Consider the following 27743-nt stretch of genomic DNA (forward strand, 5'->3'; position numbering starts at 1 on the left):
GATCTCAGTGTTATAAATGTACATTGATTCTGTACATTCACATTCTGCAGAGTACTTCTGGAAACTGAAGCCAAGTTGCCCAAAAGAAACTGAAGGGAAGAGGCCAGCTGGCAGCTCTGCTGCTGGCAGCTTTGCTGCTGGCAACAATGGCCTTGTGCTCAAGCGGGTTTGAGGAATTGCCCAGCTTTGGGGAAGCAGAAGGCAAATCCTGCCACATGTCCCTTCTGACAGTAAGTGCTCTCCAGCATTATCTGCCCCCCTGAGACACCTTGGAAATTACCTTGGAGCGGTGCACTGATACTACCTGTAGGTTTTAAATACACAAGAGTGAATAATTAATTCTAATCTCTCTGTCCCACCAGCAGTGCATTTAAACAGCAGGATTGTAAAACCTGCTTTAGAGCTGAAAAATCACCTGCAATGTCATTGCCCTTGTATAATCCTGTCTTGTGCTCCTGAACCTGAATTTAAATAAATAACTACCATGCAAGCACTGATTGCATAAATGCTATTGTAGAGGTTCTCCTGCAGCTGTCAGCCATGGCCAATCCATGTTTGGGCCGGGGGAAGATGTACCATCCTTGCAGCAGCTCTAGCAGCCTTGACAGCTGCTGCTAGAAATTCTCATTGCCTAATCTTGTATCAAGAAACAAGCCAAGTGCAGTAATTGGCTGACAATTTTTTTGCAACTGTTATTTTTTAATATTTTTAGTTAGCAACAAAGAACATGAAACTTTCTGTTCTTTGCTTCTTGGGTTGCTGTGCAATTATGCCACTGAGTGCTCATTATAATTTGTCTCCACTAATCCTTAGGGACTCCAGAGAGCTGCTTCCTTTAGTCTGTTAAGTTCAGACTGTACCAACTGTGTCAACCAGCAGAACTTCTCTTTAGAGATAAAATTGCATTAGAATTGGAGTAGATTTATTTTGAATCTCACAAATGCATGTCTTGCTGTGGGACATCCTGTGGAGCTGGTTAAAAAGGTAATACTCTGTTTTTCACTTAAACAGTCATCACTTTTCTTCTTGTTCAGTTGTGGGCTGCCATGAGCTGAGGGTGTGGAAGAGATGATTTCATCAGCCCCAGAGCCAGGTCCTTTCTCAGCCAGGACTCACCCCACCCCTTCCAGTACAGAGAGCTCCTACAGCTATGAAGTGCACAGGAGTCTTCCCTAATAAATATCATTTGGCCTTAAATCTGTGGGATTCAAGCTGTCAAAGTGATCTGTAGTGTTTTTTTTCACAAGGTACCCCAAAAGGTTTGGTGTGTATGACTGAGAAAAGCCACCCCCTTCGAGGGCAGGCACAAACCTGCAGTGAGTGAGGGCCCCGAGGCTCCCAGCTGGAGCCATTGCCAGTGAGGTGTGGAGCAACAGCCTGTCAGCCCACCTGGCAGGACCAGGACAATTTTGACTTTCTTCTCTTTCTCTTACCATTGCTGCTTATAAAAAATGGAAGAAAGGGAAATCAATTGACTCCATCCAAGCATTTTTCTGGTTTTAACTCAATTTTTTACTGAGCAGTAGAAATTCTTTGATTTACTGACTGAAGATCTGCCCTGACAGAGAAGGTCTCATTTGGGTGAGGGTTTTTGACTTCTCTCTGTTTGTTTGCATGTGGTGGTTTTCTGTAGGTTATTTTATTTTCCAAACATAACTACCAAATTGTTATTTGGATTCCTGAATTATTGCAGCAGCAATCAAGGGATGTTGAAGGCTTCTATGGAAACAAGCTACTTTTAAGAGAATTACACTGAGAATTCCCCTGAAAGGGCTCATGGTGAGATTGTTTTCCTGCAGCTCCAGGGGACAGTGACAGAACTGGTGACTCTTGGAGCTGGGCTGAGTTTGGGGCTCGTTCCCTCCCAGCAAGGCTCCATCAGTGCCGAGGTGGCCGAGCACGAGCCCTGCTGGGCACTGAAAGCAGCTCTGTGCTCCTGCACAGGCCCTTTTTGTGCAGAGCCTGTCCCGAGGCAGCAGGGCTGCCCAGGGTACGTGGGCAGGGTAAGGATCGCGCACGGCTGCAGCTGCGCACAGGGCGCTCTTTCAGCAGCTGCCTGACTGTCACGTTGTGCTGGCAGGAAAAACAGGCCCTGAGCAGAATCTCCAAGGTACATCTGGGAAAGAATTCCTCTTCTGTAGTAAAAAAAAATTGAAAAATTAGCAGTGAACGTAGTTTTTTCAGTTGAGTCAAAAAAGTTTACTGTACCAAAGGAAACCTTTTTGGTCTTTGGTTTGCCACTAACACCAAAAGATGTTTCTTTTAACTCTGAACATGTTTGCATTGATCTGCTCTGTGTTTGTACTTCAGCCACTTAATGACATCCTAGATCTTAAAATCTCAAAATCCAGATTGCCCTCTTGCCTCCTTTGCTATCACATCATGGTGGTTACAGTTTTGCTCTGTCTTGGGTCACAGTTTCAGGTCTTTGTCTGATCAAAACCTCAACTACAAAGTATTTTGAAACAAATGAGAAAGAAAGGGTGAGGTAAAATTGGCAGACTGGTTAACTGGAGGTTACAGGAATGAGTTCATATTTTATAGCCTGCATGGCCTCAGTATGAAAGTTACATCGTTAACTAGAGTTATAAACCTGTCATTTCTTGGCATATTATCCCTTGGATGTATCACTTCATAGTGTCTTTTCTGGCCTTCTAGTAAGGGTGAAAGGCAAATACAGAAAATCACAGAGCTTTAGAGTAAAAAAGTGATCTTCATTTTCCTGGTGGTCTTTATTTCACATAAAGTAAGGCTGGAATAAAATATTTTTAATTATAATTTTATTGATATCTTCCTGCTAATCATAAAAATATATATTAAGTCTGTTTCTCATTTATCTTATTGCTTGAAAAAGCCATTAAACTAGTTGCAGGAAAATCTTATAAGGGTCTTTATAGCTTGTGTATATGCTGTAGGTTTGCTGAGGATCTAGAAAAGGCAGAGCCTGTGGAAATGTGCTGGTGCTGAGCCCCTGGGCTCTGTTGGGCTCCTCCTGGCACCACAGGTGCCTTTTTGGCTATTGCTCTGTTAAGAACAAAACTGTTAAGAATAACAATAGCATGTAATTTCATTTAGTCAAAGACATTAACCAGGAGAAATAGCATGAGCAGTCTTTTCTCCTCCAGGTTTTCCCACACCCCTCCTACTTAAGGGATAATTTGCAGTGATGTGCTACATATATCTCCTCCATGGATTTGTAGGTAATTTCATAGCCTTGACCATCATCCTTTGTGTATATATTTATGTAAATAAGGTAGAGTGTTTGGGGGTTACATATCTCATAGGCTAACTGTTAAAATTCAGTATGTATTAGGACCTACTTGGGTCCTTGATTTGGTTAATTCTTCTTCTGTATTAGGAAACTTCTTCATATGGAAGTCCCTGTGTGGAGTTAAAAAGCATTCTCGCAACAGCTGATTTGTTAAAAACCCAGGAGATGCAAAACAAAATACTGTCATTTATTAGCTCTAAATGATCCCTTGTGCTCCTTCAAATGGCAACAGAAATTCAGAGCCATGTGTAAATAGAATTTTATGGCTTGTCTCAGTTACCTCCCAATTTGTGTCATTCTTCTTGCACAGCAGATGACACATCTTAAATGATTCACATTTCCATCATTTCCAGAAGGGAATCTGAACAAAGAGAGACAACTGGACAAGGGTTATGGTAGGAGATAGGAATTGAGAACTTACTATGTTCCTGTCCATATGCTTTTTGTAATAGCTACTAGGAGGTTATCAGATGAAGATGTTAATGAGGCATATAGGTAATTCCTGGAAAATACCTCATTTTGATACTATTTTCTATTTAACCCATCCTAACCGTGTAGGGAAAATGCAGTGAGTTCCCTGTGCTTTACCTGTGGGAAATGTGGCACCCCATGTTTTCTGCTGGTGCCCAGGAAAGGTGCGGCTCCCAAAATGTGCCAGCTGTTTTCCTGGGAGGTGTGAAGGTGAGGCAGGGGCTGCTGTGCTTGCTGGTTTGTGGGGTAGATCAATGGCAAAGGCACTGGGGACACCTGGGTGCAGGTGGCTGGAGCTGAGCAGGACTGACTGAAAGGAGGAGCCCTGGACAGTGGCCGTGGGCAGCAGCTCCCTGTTTGGCTCAGGTGTGCAGAGAGCATGGGCTGTGTTGGTGGCTGCTGGTTGCAGTAACCTGTACGTGTGACATGATAGCTGCAGACACCTCTCCACAGCTGCTGAGCCCAGCAGTGGGTGAGTTGTGTCCCGTTTGCTGTCCACATAACTGCTCTGTATGTGCTGTGGCAGTGCAGCTGTCTGATCTGCACTGCTCTTTGGGGCCAGGCAGGGCTGGCAGCGAGGTGCAGAACTGCAGTACAGTGTGACAGTTACCCTTTATTGGATGGCAGCTGTAGAGACTTCTGCCTCATCTGAAATTGTCTTCTTGAGGCCCTGAGACAAGCACCATCTCCCTGTTTTCTTTTCTCCTACATTTCTACCTTCTGTCACTTCTTCATGTTCAGCTGTGGTCAATTTTCTGTCTCTTTATGTTGATGCCTTTTCCTTCATCCTAAGATTAAAGAGTTAGACACATTTAAGGGTAAAGGGCTTTTCATTCTGTATTTAATAAGGATCTTTATGGTGCAACACTTTGCCGAGGTGGAATATGTTGAAATGCATGCACACAGTAGATTACACATACAATTTTATAGACCTCACAAATTAGCATATCTAACAAAGACATCTCAATGAGAGGCTTGAATGAATAGCATGATATTTTTCTATTTCAAAGTATTCTTCTTTAGATGGGTTTAATCTTAGTGTACAGGATGTATTCTAGAGGGGGGTTTGGCTTCCTATGCTGACATAGGGTTTTCCAGCCTCCAGCTGTGAGGCCTTTAGGATGTTTGCTCTTTTGGTTTAACAGAATACCAAGACTGTGTTAAGTTATCAGACTTAAAGAATTATAAGTGTGCTTGCTAAGAGCTTTGAAAATACCTAAAAGGTATGTAAAAGAAAAGGCAAAAAACTTTCTTGGCATCAACGTGGCACTGAGCAACAGTACAGACCACAACAATTCAGTGATGGCCACGCACTGCTGAAAAGCTGCCTGGTCCCAGTTTGTATGTCACTGAGTAACCAGGGTGGCTCACTTGACAAGTCATTCTTTGCTGCAGATGAGCAATCAGGATAGCAGGGTCTGCTTGCTGCTCAATAGTTTCTAAATTAATGGTGTCATCTGAGTGCAGCAGTTGCATCTCTTATAGCAACATACAGTTTCTTTACTGGTGGCTAAAATCAGCTGTGGACCATATGTGTAGCTTCTAAGCTCTTTTGGATTGGCTAAAGTATTGCTTAACAATCATGTACTGAAATGTCTGACATCAGAATGTCTATTATTTGACCTATAAAATCAGTGAAACACAAACTGGCAGCTGCCATAACCCTGTCAGAAAGACTTCATGACTTATCAAAATTTAATATTGGCACACATTCTCATATACAGACTTTGTGAGTTGGTTCTAAAGCCTCCCTTATGTAAAACGAACTGTCAGCCCAAATGAGATTTTGTTTAGATTTTTTAGAAAAGGAATGTTGGTTATAGGAGTCCTGGTATACTTGCCCACAGCTTTCTGAAGCAGTTCAGGAAGATATTTGTTTTAATTTTTCAGTAGAAATTACTTATTGCTTGTGCTGATAATGAAATGTCCGATATTTCAGTGGAGCTGTGTGTCGTGGAGTGTTTGGGATGGAAGATGCTGTACAAGCATTAGATATATTGCATTTTAGTGAAAGCTGGCCACAGACTGCAGCAAGAACACAGAGATAAATCATCCTTGTTTTCTCCCTCTGAATTTGCTGAATCTGCAAATTGAGCTTGCTGCCTCCTGTTTTGCTTTAGATGAGCTCTAGTTTTCTCATGAAAAATGCCTCTGTTTCACTTACAGGTCTGGACAACTCTCTCACCTGACTATTATCATTGATTTTTGAATTCTTGCAGTACTGTCAGAGTACAGCCCTGCTTGGTTCTGTTTGTACTCCTTCATGATTGTTCTAGTTACACAGTGCTGTGCTTCTGCATCTGTACTTCTCAGAGGGACCTGTGTCTGTGTCCAGAGCAGTTCCCTGTGGCTGAGGAAACGCCTTCTGCTGGAGCTGAGCTGCTGGAAAACCACTGGGAGCTGGTTGCCTCGCAGAGCTGCTGCTGGGCTGTGCATGCTGCACAGAACCGGTCCTATAACCAGCTCTTATCCAGCTCTAATTTATTTGTTTTATTAGCTGTTTTATGCACATACTAGTTTTAGTGGGATGAGTGTCAGCTACGTGATAATTACAGCTATTCTCACTTCGAAATTAAAAAAATGAGACCAAAAAGCCTTAGGCTTCCTCCAGAGCCCAGGCTTTGTCAGCAGCCATGAGTCACCCTGGATTGAGTGAGTGTCAGAGATGAAGCAAATGTGCTGATTTTTCCTTTGTTCCCTTAACCTTTTCTGAGCAAACAGCAGGAGTTGCCTCTCTGTGCCTTAGCACCTAAAATTTCACTGGGGCAGGAAAAGCTTCCCATCACAAACCTTGTCATTCTTAGCACTGGGAAGGTGCCACATCAGCAGCTTTATCTGTTGCCATTGCAAAACATGGAAATTTTTTTACATTTTAACCACTCGTCTGAATATCCAGCTTCCTTTAACTGGATCAGCAAAGAGGATGCCTGTCAAAAAAGGCTTTTTCCCTCCACCCACTCCTTTGCTTACTTTGTTGCAAAACAGATCTTTATAAGAGATGTTGCAAATTTATGAGGTTGCAGAGAAGACAAACTGGCTTTTCCCAGGCTTTTATTTAAAAAGCTATTTGATACATAAGTGTGTTGATATTTGAAAAAAAAAAAAAAAAAAACAGGAAGTGTGTAATATGTAAATTATATATAAAATGTAAATATATAATAAGTATGCATAATAATGACATCTGCTGTTTTTACTTTAGTCTTCAGCATATGTAGCATATTTCAGTTTCACAGTTTTATAAATATTTCCATTTTGTGTGCATCTTCATAAGGACTTTAATGGTACTTGAAGAGTAGGAGGAAGATCTCCAGTGTCAATACAAGCCTGTTTGAGGAGTGATAATTCAAGAGAGACTTGGGACTGTTGATGTTAGAGATGGCAAATTAAAGGAAGGCAGAAAGTTGTGAAAACACACAGTGTTCTTCCATGCCCTGTCTCCTGGATGAAGGTCATTACCAGCAGGACAGGCAGAGACTTGCAGGGAGTCAAAATTTTGATTGAAATGTCTGGAAAAGGAACAAGGAATCCATTTTTATTTGTTTTCTGTGATAACATTAGCCAGATTTTAGAGGGACAGAAAGTTTTTGTATTGGAATAGCTTTATCCTGACTGTGAATTGCTTGATTAACTATTCATTTTACACACATGAAAATATTCCTGCTAAAGAATACATGCAGTCTGCATGCATTTCTGAATGCCTCTTTCTTGTCTTTCCAAGACCACCATCATAGATGTAGGGGGGAGTTTGGGTAACAAAATCACGTGAAAGATGTTCAGCATAAACACTGGGACAGTGTTACCATGCAGGGAGCGTAACCTCAAACCATTTTATTTGTAATAGGAAAAAGTACATGTTCCTTTGAACGTTATGAGCTGCCCTACGCTGTGCTGTGGGGGTGATAAATGCATGATAGACCTTGACAAATCCTTGTCGCTGTGGTTTGCTGGCTCAGCAGTGCCACAACGGACAAGACTCTGGTTTAGGACACTGTAGCTTTTCCAGTGACTTCCATTTGATTTGCCTCCACTAACAATGTCATGGCCACGACGGCTGTGGTTGCAGAACCACTTAAATGTGCTCTTGTGCCAGCTGGGTCAGTCTGTGCCCTGTGGACCAACACCTGCAGATTCATCTGCTGTGTCTCTAGCTGGGGGGAGGAGGCTCTGTTGTTCTTGTGGGGGTCTCTGGGGCACACTGCAGTGTGGGGCTCATGGATTTGGAAAACCCTAGGAGCCCTCAGCCCATCCTTGTTTCAGCTTTGCATGGTGCAGTCTTGAGGCTTATTCCAGCACTTTGACAACAATGGAAATGCAGTGTCCTGGGGAGTTAACTGCTAAAAATGTAAACCTCATGTTTTCAGTTATACCCAGATCTTTTCCAGTTTGACTAATAAGCCTTTAGCACTAAACTAATTGTGAAAATGTCATTTTATCTGGAACTTGAGAAAGAATAGTAGAGAGAAGAAAGCAAACTCTCGATCCCAGTGTTGTGTCACTCTGAGAAAGAAGAGGTAAGATGTTGACCTCGGGGATTATTAGGAAGAGGCTTTGAAGTTTTGTTTGACGTCTTTCATTGCTGACAAAGAACTGAAAATACTGGTGGCTTTCTTGACCCCGCTCAGGGCTCCTGAGCCAGCCCAATTGAGGCCTCCCTGTTGATACACCTGTGCCAGTCCAGCAGTTCAAGGGGCAGCCTTCACTGAGGTGGATGGAGGGTAAGGATGGATGAGGTAGAAACAGTGCAGCCCTTGGTCCTTGCCTGAAGCTCTATTACAGCTTTAAGGTTGAAAAGTTTTGGGACATTCCATGTGTTTTCACCAGCAAGGCAGTAGAGGAGGAAGCCTGACTCATCTTGGCAGCATTTCACAAAACCTGCTGTCCTAACTTCAGGTGGAACCTGACCCATGGCTGTTTTTATGTTCCTTTATCTATTTAGAAATGAGTTTTTTGTTCCTTGTCTGACAGGTTTGCAGCTCTGCAAAGATTGGAACCCAAGCAAGGGTAGCAATCAGACAAAAGGTGAACTATTGAACACCAAAGCAGAAGCTCAGAGATAAGATTAAAAGACAAACATAAAACACATTGTATTTGCCATGGATAGCATCTGACAGGATGGGTGCCCAGCAGCAAGGTTCAAGATGGGGTCAGAAATTATAGTCTGAAGGAGACTGAGGCTAAATAAGTGTTAAATACATTCAATCTAGAGTTCATGTCTTCAAACTGTCCATAATTTCTAGAGAATAATCTAAATATTTATCAAACTCATCCTTTCTCATTGTTTATACCATGTATGTCCTGAGTAATATGTGAAACTTTTGCTCCCTATACATTTACACTTAGCTGCTTTGTCTTCCTTACTTCTTGCCCAATTTTTGTAAATTGCTCAGGGTCCTGGAGATCTCAGCCCTTTGTTTAACATTCCTGAAAGCTGTCTACCTTCACATCCATGTGTGCTGATGTCACAGTCTGCACTTGCTTAAGTTATTATCAAAGATTGGGTTTCTTCCCTTGTAATAGCCTTTTCTGAGCCATGCATTATTCTTGCCATTGGTACACATTAAGTCTGCTTGATCATTTTTGTACTATCAAGAACTAAAATCTTTAACTGCTGGCAATTTCACTGATCTTCAGTCAGTTTTTCTTAAATAAATAATATCTGCCATACACTTGAGGTTGTACCATCATCTGCATGAGAGGTAGGCTGAATAATCAGCCTACTCTAGTCTTACTTACCAGCCCAGAACTGAACTCTGAACAAAGGAACATTACATTTTGTTTTCAGGATTCCTGGGAAAATTTACCCCTTGAAAAAAATCTCTTTAGCTCTTAGAAAAAGTGTGGCATGGGTTTTTCTAAATCTGGAAAATTGTTTTCTGAAAAGCCTTGTTATTTCTGTGTTCCTTCTGCTTCATATTCTTTGTAATGAAAACTGACGGTTATTTTACATACTGGAAAATCTTGCATGATTGGTCTCAGTTCAGTATCTGCAGGAGGAAATTAAGATTACACTGCTTGCACATTAGTGATGAACTTCCCATGGCTTTTTAATGACATTTTACTTTAAATACAAAGATACTATTGTTGGCAAGCAAGATCACAGTAGTTAATCCTAATGATCAGGATCGGATCATATTTGTTTTAATGTGATCTGTGATTAAAAACAACTGCTTTGTAATAGCAATTCAGTAAGTAATTAAATGCTGCTTTTTAAAGACAATTTCTTTGCACTTAATGAATGTCAAGCTGACAGTCAAGAGGGCTGGTGTTAAACAATTTCCTACAAATACTTGTCAATTACGTTTTTCATGTCAGATAGTTGCCTTTCAGTTTGCACTCTTGGCTCTGCCCTTTTCCTGTGCACTGAGCTGTGAATCTGCAGTTTTACTCCTCTGTGCAATGGGTAGGCCATTTCCTTGCTCAGATTTTTATCAGAGTTCATGTATGTTTTTTTCTGGTGTTGGATATCCTTTATTTCGCCGTTCTCCCCCTCTCTGCCCCTCCAAATGCCCGAAAGAGCAGTGAAAATCAGTTTACTTTTCTGCCCCATGCAGTATCATCCTGGTTTTTGTTCCTTGCTCAGCAGCCTGTTTCTTTGAACATACTTGGAGTCAGTTTTCAAGGTAGATGTGTTTAGAGCTTCAGAAATCTCATTGCCAGCCAGTTCACAACATAAATGGAATTATATATTGTAAATTTGGAATTATATACTGTAAAATTGGAATTATATACAATAAATATATTGTAAAAAAGTACCAGTTCTTTATAGGAGATTCATTAGAATATGGGCACTGCATAGAAAAATTAGCACTGCAAGCAGTTGTAGTTCATCATCTAGATTTGCTCTGAGTTCAGACAGACACTGGGGTGAATTTTGTGAGCAGGACTGTGCTGGAACAGGCTGGATCCCTGTGGGGCTGACGTGGCTCACCAGGAGTGGAAGACTTCCTCCTGTCCATTGACTTCTGGGTGGGCATTGCCAGAATTTCACCTTATTTGTAAAACCAGAACTGAAGCAATACCCTTATGCATGGGAACAGTCCTGTTGGATGTAGAGAACAGAGGAATTTGTATTTATAGATGTGTAACATTGCAATTGTCATTCCCTCTCTCTGTGGACGATTGATGGCAGATAAGAACAGGGTTTTTTCAACCACTACTGTCTTGCTGCACTATTCTATGTCAGTGGGTACTTTTGACCAACTAGCCCACATTTATTCACTAACTGCAAAGGAAAAAAATAATTCAAGTGACTCTTTACTTATTTCAATCACGTCTATAAAATTAACACGAACCACTTGCTTACTGGAAGCAGCCCAGCTCATGCCTTCGGTCAAAGAGTTAAGGATGATAACGATCTTATTGCTCTTTCCAAGACATTCATTATCTTGGAGATTTCAACGCAATGAGAAAATGTTGCCTAATACATTCCTAAGTCTGCTCTTTTTTAAGTTCCTTGAGCAATTGGAGAAGCCAAAAATACCCATTTTAACAGCCATTCAAACGGTCTACTTTCAGACGAATATGAAATTTATTTGGGCATAAACTGAGAATCTGGGCCATAGACAGAGACGCTTGTTTCTTCTTGATGACGGCTTTTGCTGCACTAAAGGATACACAGGAATTAAACTAAGCGAAGACGACAGCTCCTCGTTCTCGGCTTTCATCGCCTGCGAAATGCATCCTTTCACATGCGGATTTACAGCAGGCTTCGGCTTGCATCAGCTTTCTTCAAATCTGCTCGGCTAACATCGTTTCATGCTAATAAAGAATAAGAAAGGGCAACGCTTTGAGATCCGCTGGCAACGAGCACTGCTCCTGCCCTGGAAGCGATCGGAGCCCGGAGCGTGTCCCGGCGTCGCCGCGCATCTGCTGAGCGCCGGGCCCGCCGCTCGGAGCTGCGATGCGGTACCTGCTGGAAAGCTCATCTCCGGCTGTTTGTTTCCTTTGTGTCACAGGGCTTTTCCCTCCTTCCTGTTTGCCCTTCAGCTCATTGCTGGCCTGCATTGGTATTCCGGCCAGCTCGGGCTTGAGCGAACATTCTGTGCCATCACGGCGGGGCTGGCCCGGCGCGGGAGCGGCAAAAGGCCGAGTGTCGGCATCTCTGCCGTGCTGCTTCTCCCGAAACATCCCGGCGTTCAGAAAGGGAATTATGTGCAAACTGTCACCACAAGGGGTTTCTCCGGGAAAGCCTTGAGGCGTCCGTGGGTTTTCCAGGCTGCTTCCAGGGGAGGCGATCTGCTGCCGGCAGATGTGTGCAAGGACCGAGTGTGGACACTTGCTGAATTTGCACCTTTCACAGCAGCATCGTGTCACTGAGAGACAGCGGCTCATCAGACAAAATAGGATACTGAAAGTCTCTTCTCTTGGATATATGGATATATATTCTTGGATAGATATTCTCTTGGATATATATGACCAAAGGGCCAAAGCCTGCAAAATAGCAGTACTTGATCTGCCCCCATCACTAAAGAGACACCGTGTGTGTGTGTGTGTGTGTCTCTCCCTGGCATTGCTTCATGTGGATGGATCCATCCTTACAAACCATGCATTAGAAGCTGTTAGCTTCAAATCTGTAATACCAACAGTTCCCTTAGGCTGATTTCTGGCAGTGCCCTCATCTCTGCAGTTTATGCATCCTACGCGAGATTTTAGGTAGAGATTTTCTTCCTTTTAAACCATTGCAAATATCAATCTGCTGAAGTGTTATTATTATGTTGGTGAACATGTAGCATTATAATTGTCAGGTGTCACTTTGATATTTGGAATGGTTGGCATAGTAAAATTACTAATGAGAAATACATGTTTTGAAAGATATACATAGCACGATGTATGAGCTATCATTGTGTTGTCTCTGCTAGTGAAACTGTGTTCCAGCAATCAGAAAATTCTAAAAACAGTTTCTTTCTAAAGAATTACAGTGCACTACAGTAGTAGTATGTGCACCAAACAAACTCACAGTTGCTGTAGTTTATTAAATATGCTTGTAAAAGAGAACTCTCTAGTGTATAAAAGACTAAATCCTGTCCTACACACCAGGTTTGAGATATAAAAACAGAGATTGAATTTTCCCGTTTGTTCCGTGAGAGAAAGCACCACTGGATGTGTGACATCACTGACACCTTGTCCCTGGAACTGAAACGTGTCTTTGCCTTTCACCCTATCACAGTGCTCGGTGGGAGGTGATGAGTGCTGCAAAATCAAGAAAAAAAATCCAAAGAGCAACTGTCTAGAAAGCCAAACGTAGTAAACTCATCCTGCAATCATCCTTCCACTGCCCGTTTAATTCCACTTAAGTGGAAATAATGCCACTGTTGAGTCTCGCCACTGTTCTATTTCCTCACAGCATATTTTGGTCTAGTGCTGATGTTATAGAAGACAACTTACCAAAATCTCGGATAAATCTGATAAAATTCACACAATATCTATTTGTAGATGAAAATTTAAAGTTTCCAGGTCACTTTACATTATTTTTCTGGTTTAGAATAGTAAGGTATGAGGAAGACACAAGCAAGAATTTCTAGATCGACAGGACTCAATTTTCATCACTGTTTCTCTGCCTGGCATTTTTTTTATGCTCTAACATAATGATGTTCAGTAAAACAATGGAGTATATAGTGATTTGATTTTTCTGTGTGGCATAGTCTATGAGCAGTGACTAAGTTAACATTATGCTGTGCTGCCCATCTGGTTCTGTCAGCTGAGGATGTGGATATGCTAGGATGCATATGATCACTGACTGTGTGTGGAGGGAGTCCTTGTTTCTGACAGAATTGTAAGTGTGGAGTTATGGAAACATTGGAAACATGACCTTTGTTAAATGCAGTGTAATTACAAATAACTGTTTTGACAGCACTGTGCTTACAGCATGAGAGGAAAGCTGCTCTGTGGCTAAAGAAACTTGGGCACTATACAATCTGGTGTTTGGCTCAAGTGTAGTCAGTATGTTTAGTACAGTACAGAAAAAAGGTTTGGTCTCCAAAGTGAGTATTTCTTCAAGAAAGGGAAGAAGGCAGTTTCCTAGAAAACTTTCTGATCTCTTTTCCTAATGCATATGTTCTTCATGATCTTTGCTGGAGCTAATAAAATTACAAGTTTTTGAAATTAAGGTGCATCATTTTTGGTCTATCTTTTAACCCCAGAACTCTGTCATCTTTCATCATGTTGTTAAAACTGCTCATTTGTATAGCTCTGAATGAATTTGCAAAAACTGAGAATGCAGTACCACACAGACCACCCTTGCTGAGGCCAGTCCCAGGCTGAACTCTCAGGAAGGCTGAACTGCTGACAGGGTAGCTAAGGAGGTAGGTGGCAGAGCCCATAATAATCCTCTGGCTTTTGCAATTTTTATTTTATGAATGTAACTATTGGTCTTGCAGAAGAACTTTCTGAACTTTCTGTGAAGGTACAAACCAGTATCTGACACATCCACAAATCCAACAGCAGGTAACTGCTGCTCATCTGCAGTCCCCCTGCAGTAATCACCTGTGTGGAAGTGTTAATATTTCAATCTCACCCACAACAAGAGGAAACATGGAAGCCTTTCATTTCTATGTGTTTGGCTCAAAGACTTCTTGTGGTGCTGGTGAAAAAGATTTGAATTAATCTATTTCTTTTAGTGTTGCTCATTTTAATAGGCTTTGCTCTTCATGCTTGTTGTATTGTAATTCTGATTTAACAGCATTTATCAGTAGAAGATCACTGCAGGGCCTTTAATGATTATAGTTGTTTGAGCTGATAGTCTGAGACTATTAAATAAGGTCCAATTACTTCCCATTTATTTGTGTTGTTTTTTTCCCTCCAAGTAACAAAATGTAATCCTGAAGTTCATTATTATTCTTTGTATTGTATTAATCTAAATAGATTTTCTACCTAATTAAGGCTGAATACGTTTGTGCTAAACTGACTGTATTTTACAAGGATGTTTTCATTTGTGTGTGAGGGCGTCTTTGGTTTCTACCGTCCATATTCTGATTATGTTTACTTTCTATAGCTGCCAGAGATCTTTTGTGTGTCTCAGCAATTCACCCTGGGCTGCTCAAGATTGTTTAGATTGGAGTTGGAATAGGCATCCTCATGAATATAGTTGGAATCTAGCTAATAACAAGTCACCAAGAAGCATTTTCACATGTTTACTACTGCTTTGAAAGATATAAAATCTATATTGGCTGACTTCTGGATGAAAGAAATAGAGATGAAAGCGGAGGAATTCAGATCAGATTAACCGTGTAATTTTTTTATGGGTTAGGTCATTGAGAGGGGAAGGTAAAAAAATAAAAATGAAAGTTCAGCTGGTAACGGGTATTCCGTGTGGTTATCGTGTCCATAGTTTAAACATGGAAATGATTGAGCTTTACTCCTGTTCTTACTTTGTGTTATTTATTTACATACTATCTCTTCAGGGCACCTTTGTCAAATAATGAAGCACCACAATTTGGTGAGAAATAAAAACACAGAACTTCTCACATTTTCCTTTCAGTATCAGAATAGCTATCAGGAAAAACCGTCATGTAGATTTATCAGTTCTTGACCTCACCTTCTGAACTCCTGTTAAGAAGTTGTGTGGCATTAATTACTGTCTGCTGCTGCTCTACCATGTCTTTTCAACGGAGGGTTCTGTTCAAGGATCACGAAGTATAGACATTTTTATAAAAAGTCACTTAAATACTTTCCCTTGAAAGAAGACTGATTTCCTTGTAAGCTCCTTCATGTCTGAACTCTTTGTTGTAAGATCCAGCTTCTCTAGGGGAGAAGATGTAGGCAAATAAACCTCCAGGGTTTTCCTGAGCTTTCTCAGGAGCTGCATTTTGCACTGTCAGGCCAGTCCTCCTTCATGTCTTTCCTGGTTTTGTGGAATTCTGTTTTAAGATGTGGTTGTGCTGAAGTGGATCCAGGAGGCTCAATAACCCTGGTTAATGTTGCAGGACAGATGCTGGAATGAACGGTCTTTTGAGGGCTGCTTTGCCTGGGAACTGAGCATAGTGTTGTATCATGCAGGGTGGGTTCCACTGCCCACACCCAGGCAGAGCTAAAGCAGCTGCAAAGCAGAGGTGGGAGCTATTGAAGTGTGTGTGTATTCACAGACCAAAAACCTGCCCCAGCTCAGCGTTGTCACTGCCCAGCCCAGGGAGTGTTGCTGTTCCTGGTGGTGAATCCCTGGGAGGGACCTTTGCCAAAGGCAGGCTTGTGCCTGAATCTGGAGTCCTGATGAGGTTCAGTGTCATTTGAAAGAGAATAAAATGTGTAAAGTGGGGGCAGTTACTGGTTATAAATCAAGTTCTGTTACAGACTGAATGCATTTGACTGGTCTGTGCTGTCAAAGTCCAAACTTTCCTGAGAAGTTTAAATTAGCAGAAAACAAGGTGGTCCATTTTGGAAGGACTATGGATGTGTACTTTCACAGCTCCCTCTAGCAGTATTCCAAACTTTTTAATAACCAGAGCATCTGAAATTACTGTTGATACAATTATGGCTTTTTGTACAGTTACTGTGCTAATCTGGAGCAAATGTGAAAATCTGTTTGGTCTCTTGAGGGATGCAATATAATTTTACTCCCTAATCTAAATCACTCTGAAAGTAAGTCACATGTTAGCAAAAAACCAGAAAAAATATTTTGAGGAAAGCAGCCAAAGTTTTGAAGCTGTTTTCATTAGATTTCAAACCAGAGCATCTTCCCTTAATGTATATATATATAAAGGATTAAAAGCAACTTCTATTAATGATGTTTTTACGATGTTGTTTCTAGTGTTTTGAATCACACTGCTGAAAGTGGTGTTAAGAAAAAATAAAAATGGATGGCAATAGTTTTGGAAAGGAAAAATAATCCTCCAAACATTCACCAATGCAGATGTTCCACTGAGGGGTCCCCTGTGCACTTTGTGGTGGTCCATCTGTTTCTCTGCATTTTAAAATGCCAAGTGTTGCAATAGTTTTGGCCTGGCTGTGCCTGTATCTGTTAGAGCTGAACCTGAAGGACTCCTGCTTTTTCAAGTATCAGAATTCCCCTTTTAACCCAAATTATTGCTTTGTCTCATTTTCCTTTTACATTTACAGAAAGCACTGTGTTTGAAGCAATTACATCTTTCATCATTGCCAGCTTGCAAATCAATAAATCTATTTTCACCTTTTGCATCTCCCTCTCTAATGAAAGGCATAAAGTAACGTAATATATTTCTCACAAAATGTTTCTCCTGAGTCTTCAGCCACTGACAATTAAAGTACAATGTACTTATTACAACAAAACAGAAAAACATATGGAAAAATAGAACTACATTAACATCTGCTGCCTTTCCTCCATCTGCTGTATTTGGCCTCACTTTTGTTCAAACCTGCCAAAAGTGCTCATTTTCCAAGGGTCTCATGGCACATCAACCACATCTTCAATTAAAGTTCCCAATTTCTTGTTTGTTTTGATGGCACAATGGGATGTCTGCTCTGCATCCATGTGGCTGCATGAGGGCTTCAAGCAGAGCAGTGGTGGTTTTACAGTTTGAAAGATGTGAGTGTGGTAGGACAGGAGACAATGGGGTGACCACAGCGTAAAGTTTGTAGTTCTGGATGCAAAAGGCTTTGATTTCAGCTAAGAAACAGCCCACAAATGCACAAAGATAAGAGCAGAAGAAAAAAGATTTAAATGTAGAGATGCTATCCTCTGGCAATTAGAAGGTGTCTTTATTGAAGTAATTAACAAGCACTACCAACTAATATGTCACAGCTGTGATTGATATGGAACAGAATCTTGTTTTAATTATCTTTTCATAGTTCTGTTTAAATTCTTCTTAGTCATAGGACACATAAAATAGATGGCCCTCTGAAAGCTGACCAGATCTCTGAGGCTTTGACATGTGATGCAAATTTTGAAGCTATTCCCCAGCTCTGTGAGCTGGTTGGATCCTGAGCAGCAAGCTCCTGCAAAGCAGCAAGTGCCTGCCCCAGCTCTGGGGGCCTCAGCTGTGTGTGATCCTGCATGACTGCCCAGGCATTGCATATTATCACAGGAGGTCAATAATTGGCTGCTTTACTATGTGAAAGGAGTAAAAATATGTAGGTTTTTATAGTACAGGTGTTAGATTTATAGCTGGTCCTCAAGGCCAGCATGTCCAGTACTTTGAGGAAGATCTGTGTGTTTTGCTGTTGCTCTGTGTTCATGTGCATATTTCTGGTTTGTTTTGCTGCATCTTTGAGGTACCAATCTTTGCCAGAGGAAGAATATGAAAATATGTTCTCAGTACAAAAAGACAGCAAATCCTTCCGTGCTGGGGAGAAAATGAGTTGTCAGATAAACTGTAACTGTGAACATTTGCCATTCAGGGCTTGGTTGCACATGGTCCATCCATCTGTACAGTATTTATAGGACTTTATTGATAAAGAAATTGTACAGTGAATAACTTTTCCTAAGAAGGGAGCATTTTCTTACTGTCAGGAGGAAGTGCTCTGCACAATGCAATGAACACCTCTGGCAGATAAATGCAAGCCCCTATTGTGTGCCTTTGTGAGCTGGGTAGAGTTTTCTTTTAGGTTCCCTACAAAGCCTCTGCAGAAGGAACCTTCCAGCAGCACTGTGCCTCTGCAGGTGTGTGGCAGGGGATGCTGGAGCAGTGCCTGCCTGCACAGTGTGGGCTCTTTCTTTGGCTTTGGTGCCTCGAGTTGAATCCCTCAGTCTTGTGTGCCCATGCTGTCTGCAGAACTGGTACACCCTTGTCTGCTGATGTTTGGGTCTCTGCTGATTTAAATGCACATTAGGTTCTCTCTCTGAAAGCAGATTTGGAATTTGTCTAGTGCTGTTTTTTTGTGTATTGCAAAAATTACCAGTCCTATTGCCTAATCCAGGCTGTTGGCAGAGGAACTCCTTCCAGGGACAGTGGGACACTCTGTGAGTTGTACCTAATGGCTTTGCAGTGTATTCTGATCCTGCAGTGGGATGCCCCACTGACAACGGGCTGGCTTGTTGGAGGTTTCCTGTGCCCAGTATTGGAGCCATGGTCTTTATCTCTAACCTCCTGCCTTTGGCATGCAGGATACCTCAAATGTATCTGAAAGAGTACAGGGGAATTTGTGGCATGAGTAACCCCAAATGCATGTTTATGCTTGAACAAGCTTAGTTTGGATGCAAATATAGCTGACAGATGTGTCTTGCAAATATATGCAAGTAAAATGTGAAGAGAGGCAGTCTGCAGGTGTGTACACTTACCTAGGGTCTGGCTGAACTGGTGTGGGTTGTACTTGCAAAAGCCTCTAAGAGTGTTAACAGGCTGTCATTAAAATCCATTTGTCATTACAGACAGCTGGGAAGTTCTTCCAAATTCTCTGTATTTGTGCTAGGTGCAGAGAGCAGCAGCAGCTGTTGTTGGGTCTCTAGTAGGTGACAGCAGCAATTTATTCCATGCTTTCCTCAGTAGATTGCAAAGTCTCTGCAGAAACCCAGGCTTTCCCTCCTGAGATAGATGGGACTTTGAATTCAATCAAGCTCAGAGTACCTAAGCCCCACATCCTCAATCACTGCAGATGAAGTGGCTAATACACCAAAGAGCATACATTGTGTCTGACAAACTTAAATAAAGCACACCTGAGGTGGAGTTTGGAGAATCAAAATCTGTGTGTTCAACAAGGAGCAGAATTTGGAGCAGAATTCAAATTCTCACAGTACATAAAATGGCTCTGAGTTTAAAATGTTGTTTTTGCATTAATATTATAATACTATTTTTAACATGAATGGCAATCAGTATGTAATTGGCAGCGATCTCATGCACACTCCTGGGTACAGACTGTTCTTTTTCAGTTTTGGACTATTTGCTTGTTATTCCTGAACTGCAGTGTCCACACGCTCAGAAGAGGCCCCACAGTCATTAAAACTCTCCCTGCCAGGGCTCTTGCCATTGAGCACTCAGCAGTTAACCTCTCCTTGTATCTTCTGAGAAACAGATAAAGTTAGGACAGAATATTTCTGCTTGTGGCAGTCCTTCTCTTAGGCCTGTGTTCTGTGATAGACATCCACAGTGTCACACTTAATATTGGAAATATGGTGCTGCAAAGTCTCCAGAGGTTTCTTTACAGCATCTTCCAGTACCTGAAACAGCTACAAGAGAGCTGGAGAGGGACTTTGAGCAAGGGCATGGAGTGATTGGATGAGAGGGGATGGCTTTACACTCACAGAGGCAGGAAAGGCACAGGTAAAATATGTGCTCTTGGGGGGCACATGTTGTGTGTGACACCTGTAATACTGAGTAATTTAATAAGGTAGCCTCTCAAATGAGTTGATTTTGGATATAGCCTCTTCTGGTCTATGCCTAGAGAGAATTGCTCTATTGCAAAGACCAAAATGGTGCTTTCAATAGCAGTGTTAGGTGTTGGTTTGAAAGCACTGCTTTCATCTTTGGCTGTGGACACATGCAGGCTGTATGAATGGGCTTTTGCTTCTCATTTGGTCCTGGTATGGCCTTCCATTTTTTCAGTGATTTGCAAGCACAGAGATAAGGAGGTGCTGCTAAAAAATAGTGTGATAAAAGTTTAAATAAATGATGATTCAGACAGTGAACCTGCTGATGTATGTCCCATGGTACTGTCAGACCTGGGATTGCCTGGTTTCAAGATTGTCTCTCTGTGAGATGACTCTGCCCTGTCTTGAATGTCTTAGACATCTGTGATGAATAAAATCTGCAATTAATCCAGCACTGTAAAAATAAAATATTGCAGAGCAAGTAAAACCCATCTTCCTGTAGCCAGCTGAACACCTGATGTGCTGCTTTTTGCTTGTACCCCTGAACTTCACAAATGAACACAACTTACTGTCAGCAGCTGCTGCTGTTCTAAGCTGGGAGTGCTGAGTTTCATTTCCTCTGCACTGCAAATGTGTACGTTTTGCTCTCATGTGTGGAGCCTATCTTGAAATCATTGTACTGTAAAAATCACGCTTGGCTTTGAAAGCCATCGAGAGGGAAATGCGGATCAAAGGTGGGTGGAGATTTTGGGCTTTGTTTCATTTAACACTTGCACCAACAGGTGTGAGATTGCGTGAGACTGGATTTGATTTTCCAACTGGGGCATTTGTTATATGTCCTTATGTTTCAATGTATATCTATAGCTCTTGGTTTTACACTTGTTGTACAGAGTGTACATATTATTTTTATTTTTAGTCCCGGCTCCTCCCAAAGAGATCTCCCTGCAGACACTGGGTGTCCTGTGTGGTGGGAGTTTCTGTGGTGTTCACTGGCCCTGCCGGCAGGGAAGAGTTGTGGCCCAGCTTCATTTTGTGTCTGCCTTGGAAGCATTTAGAATTCATTTTTATTTCAGATTCCAACATGTAGACTTGGAGAAGCATTTCCCAGAAGGGGCAAAGCACTTGAAGGAGCAAAATAGTTTAAAGAGGTGAACCATACACCAATAAATCTGCTGTTGGCTTTGCCTTTTCTCCTGAGGTTTCATCCCAGCTCTGTGCTCTGTCCCAGCGTGGTGGGATCATTGCTGCAACGCTGGAGCTGCAGCCCCTGGCAGCCCCAGGGGAGCTGCGCAGCTTGTCCTGCACTCCTGCTGCAGGGCTGGCAAACTGGTGAGCAAAGATTCCCACTGAAACATCGCATAAGTGTAGTGTCAGATGCTGTGTGAAACAAGAACGTGCCCACACCTCATCTTTGGGCACTTTGTCATGCTCCAGAGAGGTTTGGAAGGAGCAGGAGGGCAGAGTGCAGGCAGGGCTCTGCGCTCCCCAGGACATGGGAGCTGTGTGCCTGTTGCTCTGGTGCGGGCCAGGGTCTCCTTTGTGGGTAATAAGAATTACTGTGAAGAACCAATAGCAAATCTCCTCTCCCTTCCTTTCCCTTTTATTGACATGCATTTGCTTTTCAGATTAGGATTTTTTTTTTTAATTTGAAGACAAAAAACATTTAGCAAGAGTCAGCCTGTGAGAGAGAATGTTGCCAAGATACGTAGAAATATCCTGTCGTGGCATTGCCTTAGAGGCCTTAGAAAAGGTTTATTGAAGAAGAGAGTTGTTTTTTTTCTTTGAAGATCCATTGAAGATAGAGGACAAATGGTGGGAGCCGGGCTCTGAAAGTAATTTTTTTTTTTTTTTTTAGTTTGGTCATTCCTGGGAATTAAGGTTGCCTTGAAACTATGTTTTGTTTATTTTGTTTCTCTTTAGTTTTCAGTGAACCCCAGCAAAGCTGGGGAAGGGGCTGAAGCACAAGGCCTGTGAGGAGCAGCTGAGGGAGTGGGGGTTCTTTAGACTGGAGCAAAGGGGGCTCAGGGGAGACTTTATGGCTCTCTACACCTCCCTGAGTGGAGGCTGCAGCCAGGTCAGGGTTGGTTCTGTCTCCCAGGTAACATGTGACAGGACAAGAGGAAGTGACCTCAAGTTGTGCCAGGGAAGCTTTAGATTGGATATTAGGAAAAATTTATTCATGGAAAGTGTTGTCAGGCACTGGAACGGGCTGCCCAGGGAAGGGCTGGGGTCACCGTCCCTGGAGGGATTTAAAAGCTGTGTAGATGTAGCACTAGCAGACATGGTTTAGTGGTGGACTTGGCAGTGCTGGATTAATGGTTGGACTTTGACCCTGAAAGTCTTCTTCTATTTAAATGAACCTGTGTTTCTATATGAATGCTATTATTTTCCTTAAAGTAAGCCTGAGAAAATAAATTGATTTCATGCTTTCACTTAAATGTTACATTTTATTTTTTAAGAAAATATTTATCCCCAAACTAGAATTATTTTGTTTGTTTGAAAAATGTTTGGATTTTGGTTTGTGAGTGGTTGTCTGGTGTTGGGTTTTTTTTTTTTTAAACTCCTTTGCATTCATCTGTGTCTGACAGCTTGAGCTAGTTGCAAACTGGACATTTTCATGGAGAGAGAATAATTTTATTCACTCACGAAACAACTTCTTCTAATGAATAAATGATTCAAACATTTCCCATTGCGGAGCTTCAGAGGTCAAACTGATACTGACTCCCTGCATGGCCTGGGATAAGTCATTATCTCTCTCTCCTTTCTCTGCAAACCCTGACTGTTAAATAGTTCCTCCCAGAAGAGGTGTGAGAAACAATTAGCTCATGCTGATAAAATGTTTTGAATACAAAATGTGGTTGATAGGTGCTAAAAGATGTTCCCATCAGTCATCATTAGTGATGCTGTCATTTCCCAGTCTCTGATTTTTGGTTATGTGTTCCACAAGTGAAAAGAAAACAGGACAGACTCAAAAAGTCTATCAATATTTTTACTCCTGTCTTCAGATGTTTTAATAACTATTCATCATTGATTTTATCTGCTACTGTTCACTTTTGCAAACAGAGATATTTCCATTTCCACAGATCTAAAAATTGTGTCCCTCACAAGTTTCCACAGCTGGAGCAAAGGCAGCTCAACCTAACCCATCCCTGATGCAGACAAATATTTAACATGGTCTATTCCTTTCCCTTTATATGATAGATTTTGAATGTTGCAAAGTTATGGGCTGTATATTTATCTAAGAGCATTGAGGGGAGGATCATGATGGTTAAGAGCTGACACCTGAGCCTGACTCTGACCTTCCCAGGGAGGGTTCAAACATGTAGGAACTCAAAAAAGAAGAAAAAAAAAAGGCAAAATTGGGAGGGATTTGTTTTGTGGCAAAGTTACTGCATTGAAAGAAAGCTCAGGTTGTAGTCAGGTGGTGCTTTCTGCAGAGCAATGAAGAATTCTGGGATACCAAACTGTGATGGTTAATCACAAGGAGTGAAAAGGAAGCATTGAAGGACCTGCTCTTGCTCCTTTGAAACCTGTGTCTGTTTTCTCATGCATATTTAATGGTGTCAGGGTGAAGTGTCTGGTTAATCACTGCTCACAAACCTATGTAAAACCTCCCTGCTCCATCAGAGATAGGGCTTGGACTCTGGCCCAGTGAAGAAGAGATGCCAGTGCAGGTGACCTGGACACCCCTGAGGCCTCTCAGCTTCTGTCTGCTGCAAACCGCAACACAGGGATTTTCTGCAGTATGTAGGATTGTAATTGATCTATGTTTTCATGTAAGAAATTCTTGTCATGCATGGGATGTGACTGTTTAGTAAGATGAGTATAATTTTTCTCCCATTTATAGGATGGCTATTTTTCCCACCGACCGAAAGAGAAAATGCGAACAGACAGCAATAATGAAAATTCAGTCCCCAAGGACTTTGAAACTATTGATAACAGTAACTTTGCTCCCAGGACTCAGAGACAAAAACACCAGTCTGAGCTGGTGAAAAAACCCATTAGCAAACAAAAGGAGCACTTGAGAAAGAAACTGGAAGAGGAAAAAATGAAGGAGAACTTGCTGCTGGGGAAGAACTCCAACGAGGTGGTGCAGTTCAGCGATCACCTGGGAAAAAACAGCAGCAACAGCAACAACCTGAAGGAGATTGACAGGCCTCCCACACAGCATCTTTTACAAAAAATTGAGAACAGCTCCCCTGAACTGAAATATGACCAGCCACCCAAGTGTGAGGTGACGGGCAAGGAGGCAATCTCGGCCATGTCCCGGGCCAAGTCCCAGCAGTGTCGCCAGGAGATCGCGGACGTTTACTGCCAGCACAAGTCTGGGAAGCTGATGCCGGAGCATGTGACACGTTTCTGTGCCCTGGAGGGTAAGTTGGGAGATGGAGAAGTAAAACACTGTCTTGGGGGAAGCATTCTCTGTAATTGGAATGGCCTTCTGATGACAGAAATGGCTTTATTGCAGGAATGTGTAATGGACTTGGTCTGTGAAAACAAGGGAGGCTTTGAATTCCCTTTGAACGAGGGAATCATATGGATGTCACAAGATCCCTGGTGGGTTCCTGTAGAATTCACTTCCACCAGATTTTTACTGCACAATGTGATCTAGGTATTCAGCTGCTACTCCTGTTTCTTTTAGTTCTTAATCTACAGACACAGAGAAGAATAGTCAAAATCTTCCCACGCTGTGCAGGAGTTGTGTGCTTCTTGGTAATCAGAGAACAGCCATTCAGTGAAACAGTGAATTTTGGAGCTTTATGCTAACCAATACATGAGTGGCATTGCTGCTATGGCTGTATGGCTATTTTTTTGTCACACTGGATTCTTAAGCATTTTGATAACCCAGGTAATTATCAGAAGCATATAAAAATTTTCCAAAAGCACAGGGAAAAATCCAATTTTGTGGCTGACTTCTATTTTTAATGTTCTTGAATCAGCAAAAGTTATTTTCAAAATCACTGCTGGAAAGTCAGTTACCTCTGCTAGCCTAAGCCAAGCTTTGATTTGTTGCTTTGGTTTCCCCATGCCCTCGGATGTTACCTCTCAGCTTGCTGTCAGTTTGCATGTCTGAGCTGACCTTTTTCTACTTTTCAAAGAGTGCTTCATGTGCCACCATTCATCCAGCCATAAGCTCTCCATAGAGTAAAATGCCTTTTAAAAGAAAATAGCATTGATCAGTTGATCAAAGTGGGTATTGATCAAGGAGCAGCATTACCCACAGCAGCATTTGTTTATACAACAGTCCAGAGTCCCAACCCTGTAATTGGCCATGCACAGAAGGATATGCCATGTCTTTGTCCAAGCTGAAAGAGGGGATTTATAAACTAGAGAACAGGTCTTGCTTTGAGACTGTAGAATAGACATGGGGATCCACGTGAACCAGGGGATGTTTAGTTCCTTTCATTGGGAGCCTCCTCTAATGGCTTGTTTACTGCACCATCACAAAGCAGTGGTTACTGCAGGGTGATTTCAGTGTGGTAGAGAGGATAGCATTGCTTTTACAGGGATTAGGAGGTTAAATTGCCTGTACAGACAGTGAAAAAGAGGAGCTGCCCCAGAGAATGTATCAAAAAAAGCACATCTCCCTCTAACAAGATTCTTAGGCTTTTAATTTAGATGGTGCATCTTACCAGGATGAATGGTCTGAGCACCCTCATTCCCCACTCCAGTGCATCTGTGACTGTTTTGTTTTGGTTTTTTACCATGTCTCTTCTGGTGTTTTTTCTCCCTTTCTTATCATAGTAATACTCCAAATTGTTAAGCTGGGTGGGCAGACACTGGAGACAATTAATGGAGCAGGCAGGAGACACAGTTTTCAGTTGGAAGAAGGGAAGAGGGACAGTAAAGGCAGCACAAATTGAAGGGAAGACAAGAGAACAGTAGAGAGCTAAAAATGGAGCAAAAGCAGACATCAGTAACAGGATGAGCATCAGTGAGTGCCCCTGGGCACCACTGAGGTGCCACTGGTGGAACCCACTGTGATAAACATGTCCTTGCTATTCCTTCCCTCTTCTTCCCCCTTCTTCCCTAAGGGCATGGCAGTCAGCTGTGGTCTGTGAGAAAGCTGAGGGAGGTCAGCACCTTGCAGACACTGCCCTACACTTTAGGGATCAAGAAGATGTCTTAGTAATGGGACCAATGCTAGAAACCTTGTGTAGGTAAATGTATCCTGTACACAAGTATGCAAGTGATATCCTGGCCAGAGCTGGCAGATATCTTGTCATTAGTGTGGGCAGACACTGCAACTGTGCAATTTTGCACACACCTATGGTTCCATGCCCTGCTTGGTAATCTGTCTCCCATGGGTGCAGGGTGACTTTCCAGAAGTTTTAAACAACTGCCATCCTTAAGAACAGGTTTCTCAATAAATATTTACTGCTTCTTCTCTAAATACATGATTTATCTCTTATGCCCTGCAGTCAGGATAATAGTGTGATATTAGAACCAAGAACAGTGTCACATTTTATACTTGAAGCCTTTCAGCATATATGTACGTAGCACATTGGTATAAATGCTTCCATTGTAATGTCATAGTAAAATTCTCATGAAAACTGGGAGCTACAAATATGTCTAGAAAAACGATGAATCTGTGCAAACGTGATTAATTTAGGAAAAACTCATGTAGTATGGATATATACCACGTTAAAAAATTAGGTGCATTGTGTCTAAAATTTTTAGGTTTGCTGAGCTAGAGCTTCATTTAGTTTTTTTTATTTTAAGTGGTGACACTTGTTTAAAAATAATAATTGCGAGACATGTTAGCCTAGCCAGATGGATATGTGTGGAAAATGTTGACTTTTCTTTGCCTCAAGGTTATTTCCTCCTGCCTATGCTGACAGCTGAAGTTAACCACTTCAATTGCCAGATTTCCTTGGCAGAAAGTCTGGACATCCTGTGTTCCATACGAGGTTGCTCTCTAGATTTGGGAGCTTTGCTGTGGAGAAGTGGTAATGCCGCAGCATGTGGAATGAGACACGAGTTGCTAATGCAGGAAGCACCAATGCACAAGAAGATTGGGTCACCAAACCTACAGAGGAGATCCAGACCTTGAAGTCATTTCCCAAATGTTTCAATACATTTGGGAGTTGTCAAGACAGACATGGGGGATCCCCAAAATTGAAAGCACCCAGTGCCTACTGGAAGGCCTTGTATGGATATAATTTGATAGATCCCTTGAATGTTATAGGCCTGTTGTCTGAGTTTCAGTGTGTCGTGGTCCCATATCTCTCCTCCCACTGTAGAACATAAATACTGCTCTTCTTCACTCACAGAGTGACTCCATCCCTCATGAAAGGTGACTGCAACAACTCTGGTGGTCCTTGAAAAGAATTGAGCTTGATTACAGGAGAGTTTGTGAAGTACTGTACATCAGCTTTTGGGGATGTAAGACACCCCATTGGTCGGATTGCTGGTAGGGGGAGATGTGGGTAGAGGCACTTCATGTATTAAAAAAGCAATCTGGTGTTTTTCAGCAGCAGTCAGACATCTGGGGTCTGAGTCTGTGTGTTCAGCATGTGAGTGTTGTTCCCATCAGTTTGGTTTGAACAAAGGTTTCCTGTCTGTTTTCAGCAAAACTGTGAAGTATAAATATTTATGCGTTGGAGCAGCACATTCATCCATTATCCCAACATATAAACGTGTTCCCAGTGCTGTGGTTTCCATTGAGATGTCATCCAGCATTTAATCCCCTTGGATCTTGTCTCAGCTGATCAAAACCATGACGCTGCTAAGTGTAGCTATCAATCATGTCCAGGACTCCATCCAGCTGGATTGTCATAAATGTTA

The 27743-nt window shown here is 42.0% G+C and overlaps 1 protein-coding gene across 4 annotated transcripts in view; it reads left to right on the forward strand.

The window, feature by feature from the left end:
- Positions 1-27743, forward strand: part of XYLT1 (xylosyltransferase 1) — a 179601-nt gene that overhangs the window by 62776 nt on the left and 89082 nt on the right. For all 4 annotated transcript variants that reach the window (XM_068206859.1, XM_068206861.1, XM_068206858.1 and 1 more), the window contains one exon: positions 23803-24328. In XM_068206859.1, the coding sequence (XP_068062960.1) occupies positions 23803-24328 (526 nt within the window). The remainder of the gene's footprint in view (positions 1-23802; positions 24329-27743) is intronic.

The sequence above is a fragment of the Anomalospiza imberbis genome, chromosome 16 (assembly GCF_031753505.1).
Source record: "Anomalospiza imberbis isolate Cuckoo-Finch-1a 21T00152 chromosome 16, ASM3175350v1, whole genome shotgun sequence".
NCBI classification, from domain to species: Eukaryota; Metazoa; Chordata; class Aves; order Passeriformes; family Viduidae; genus Anomalospiza; species Anomalospiza imberbis.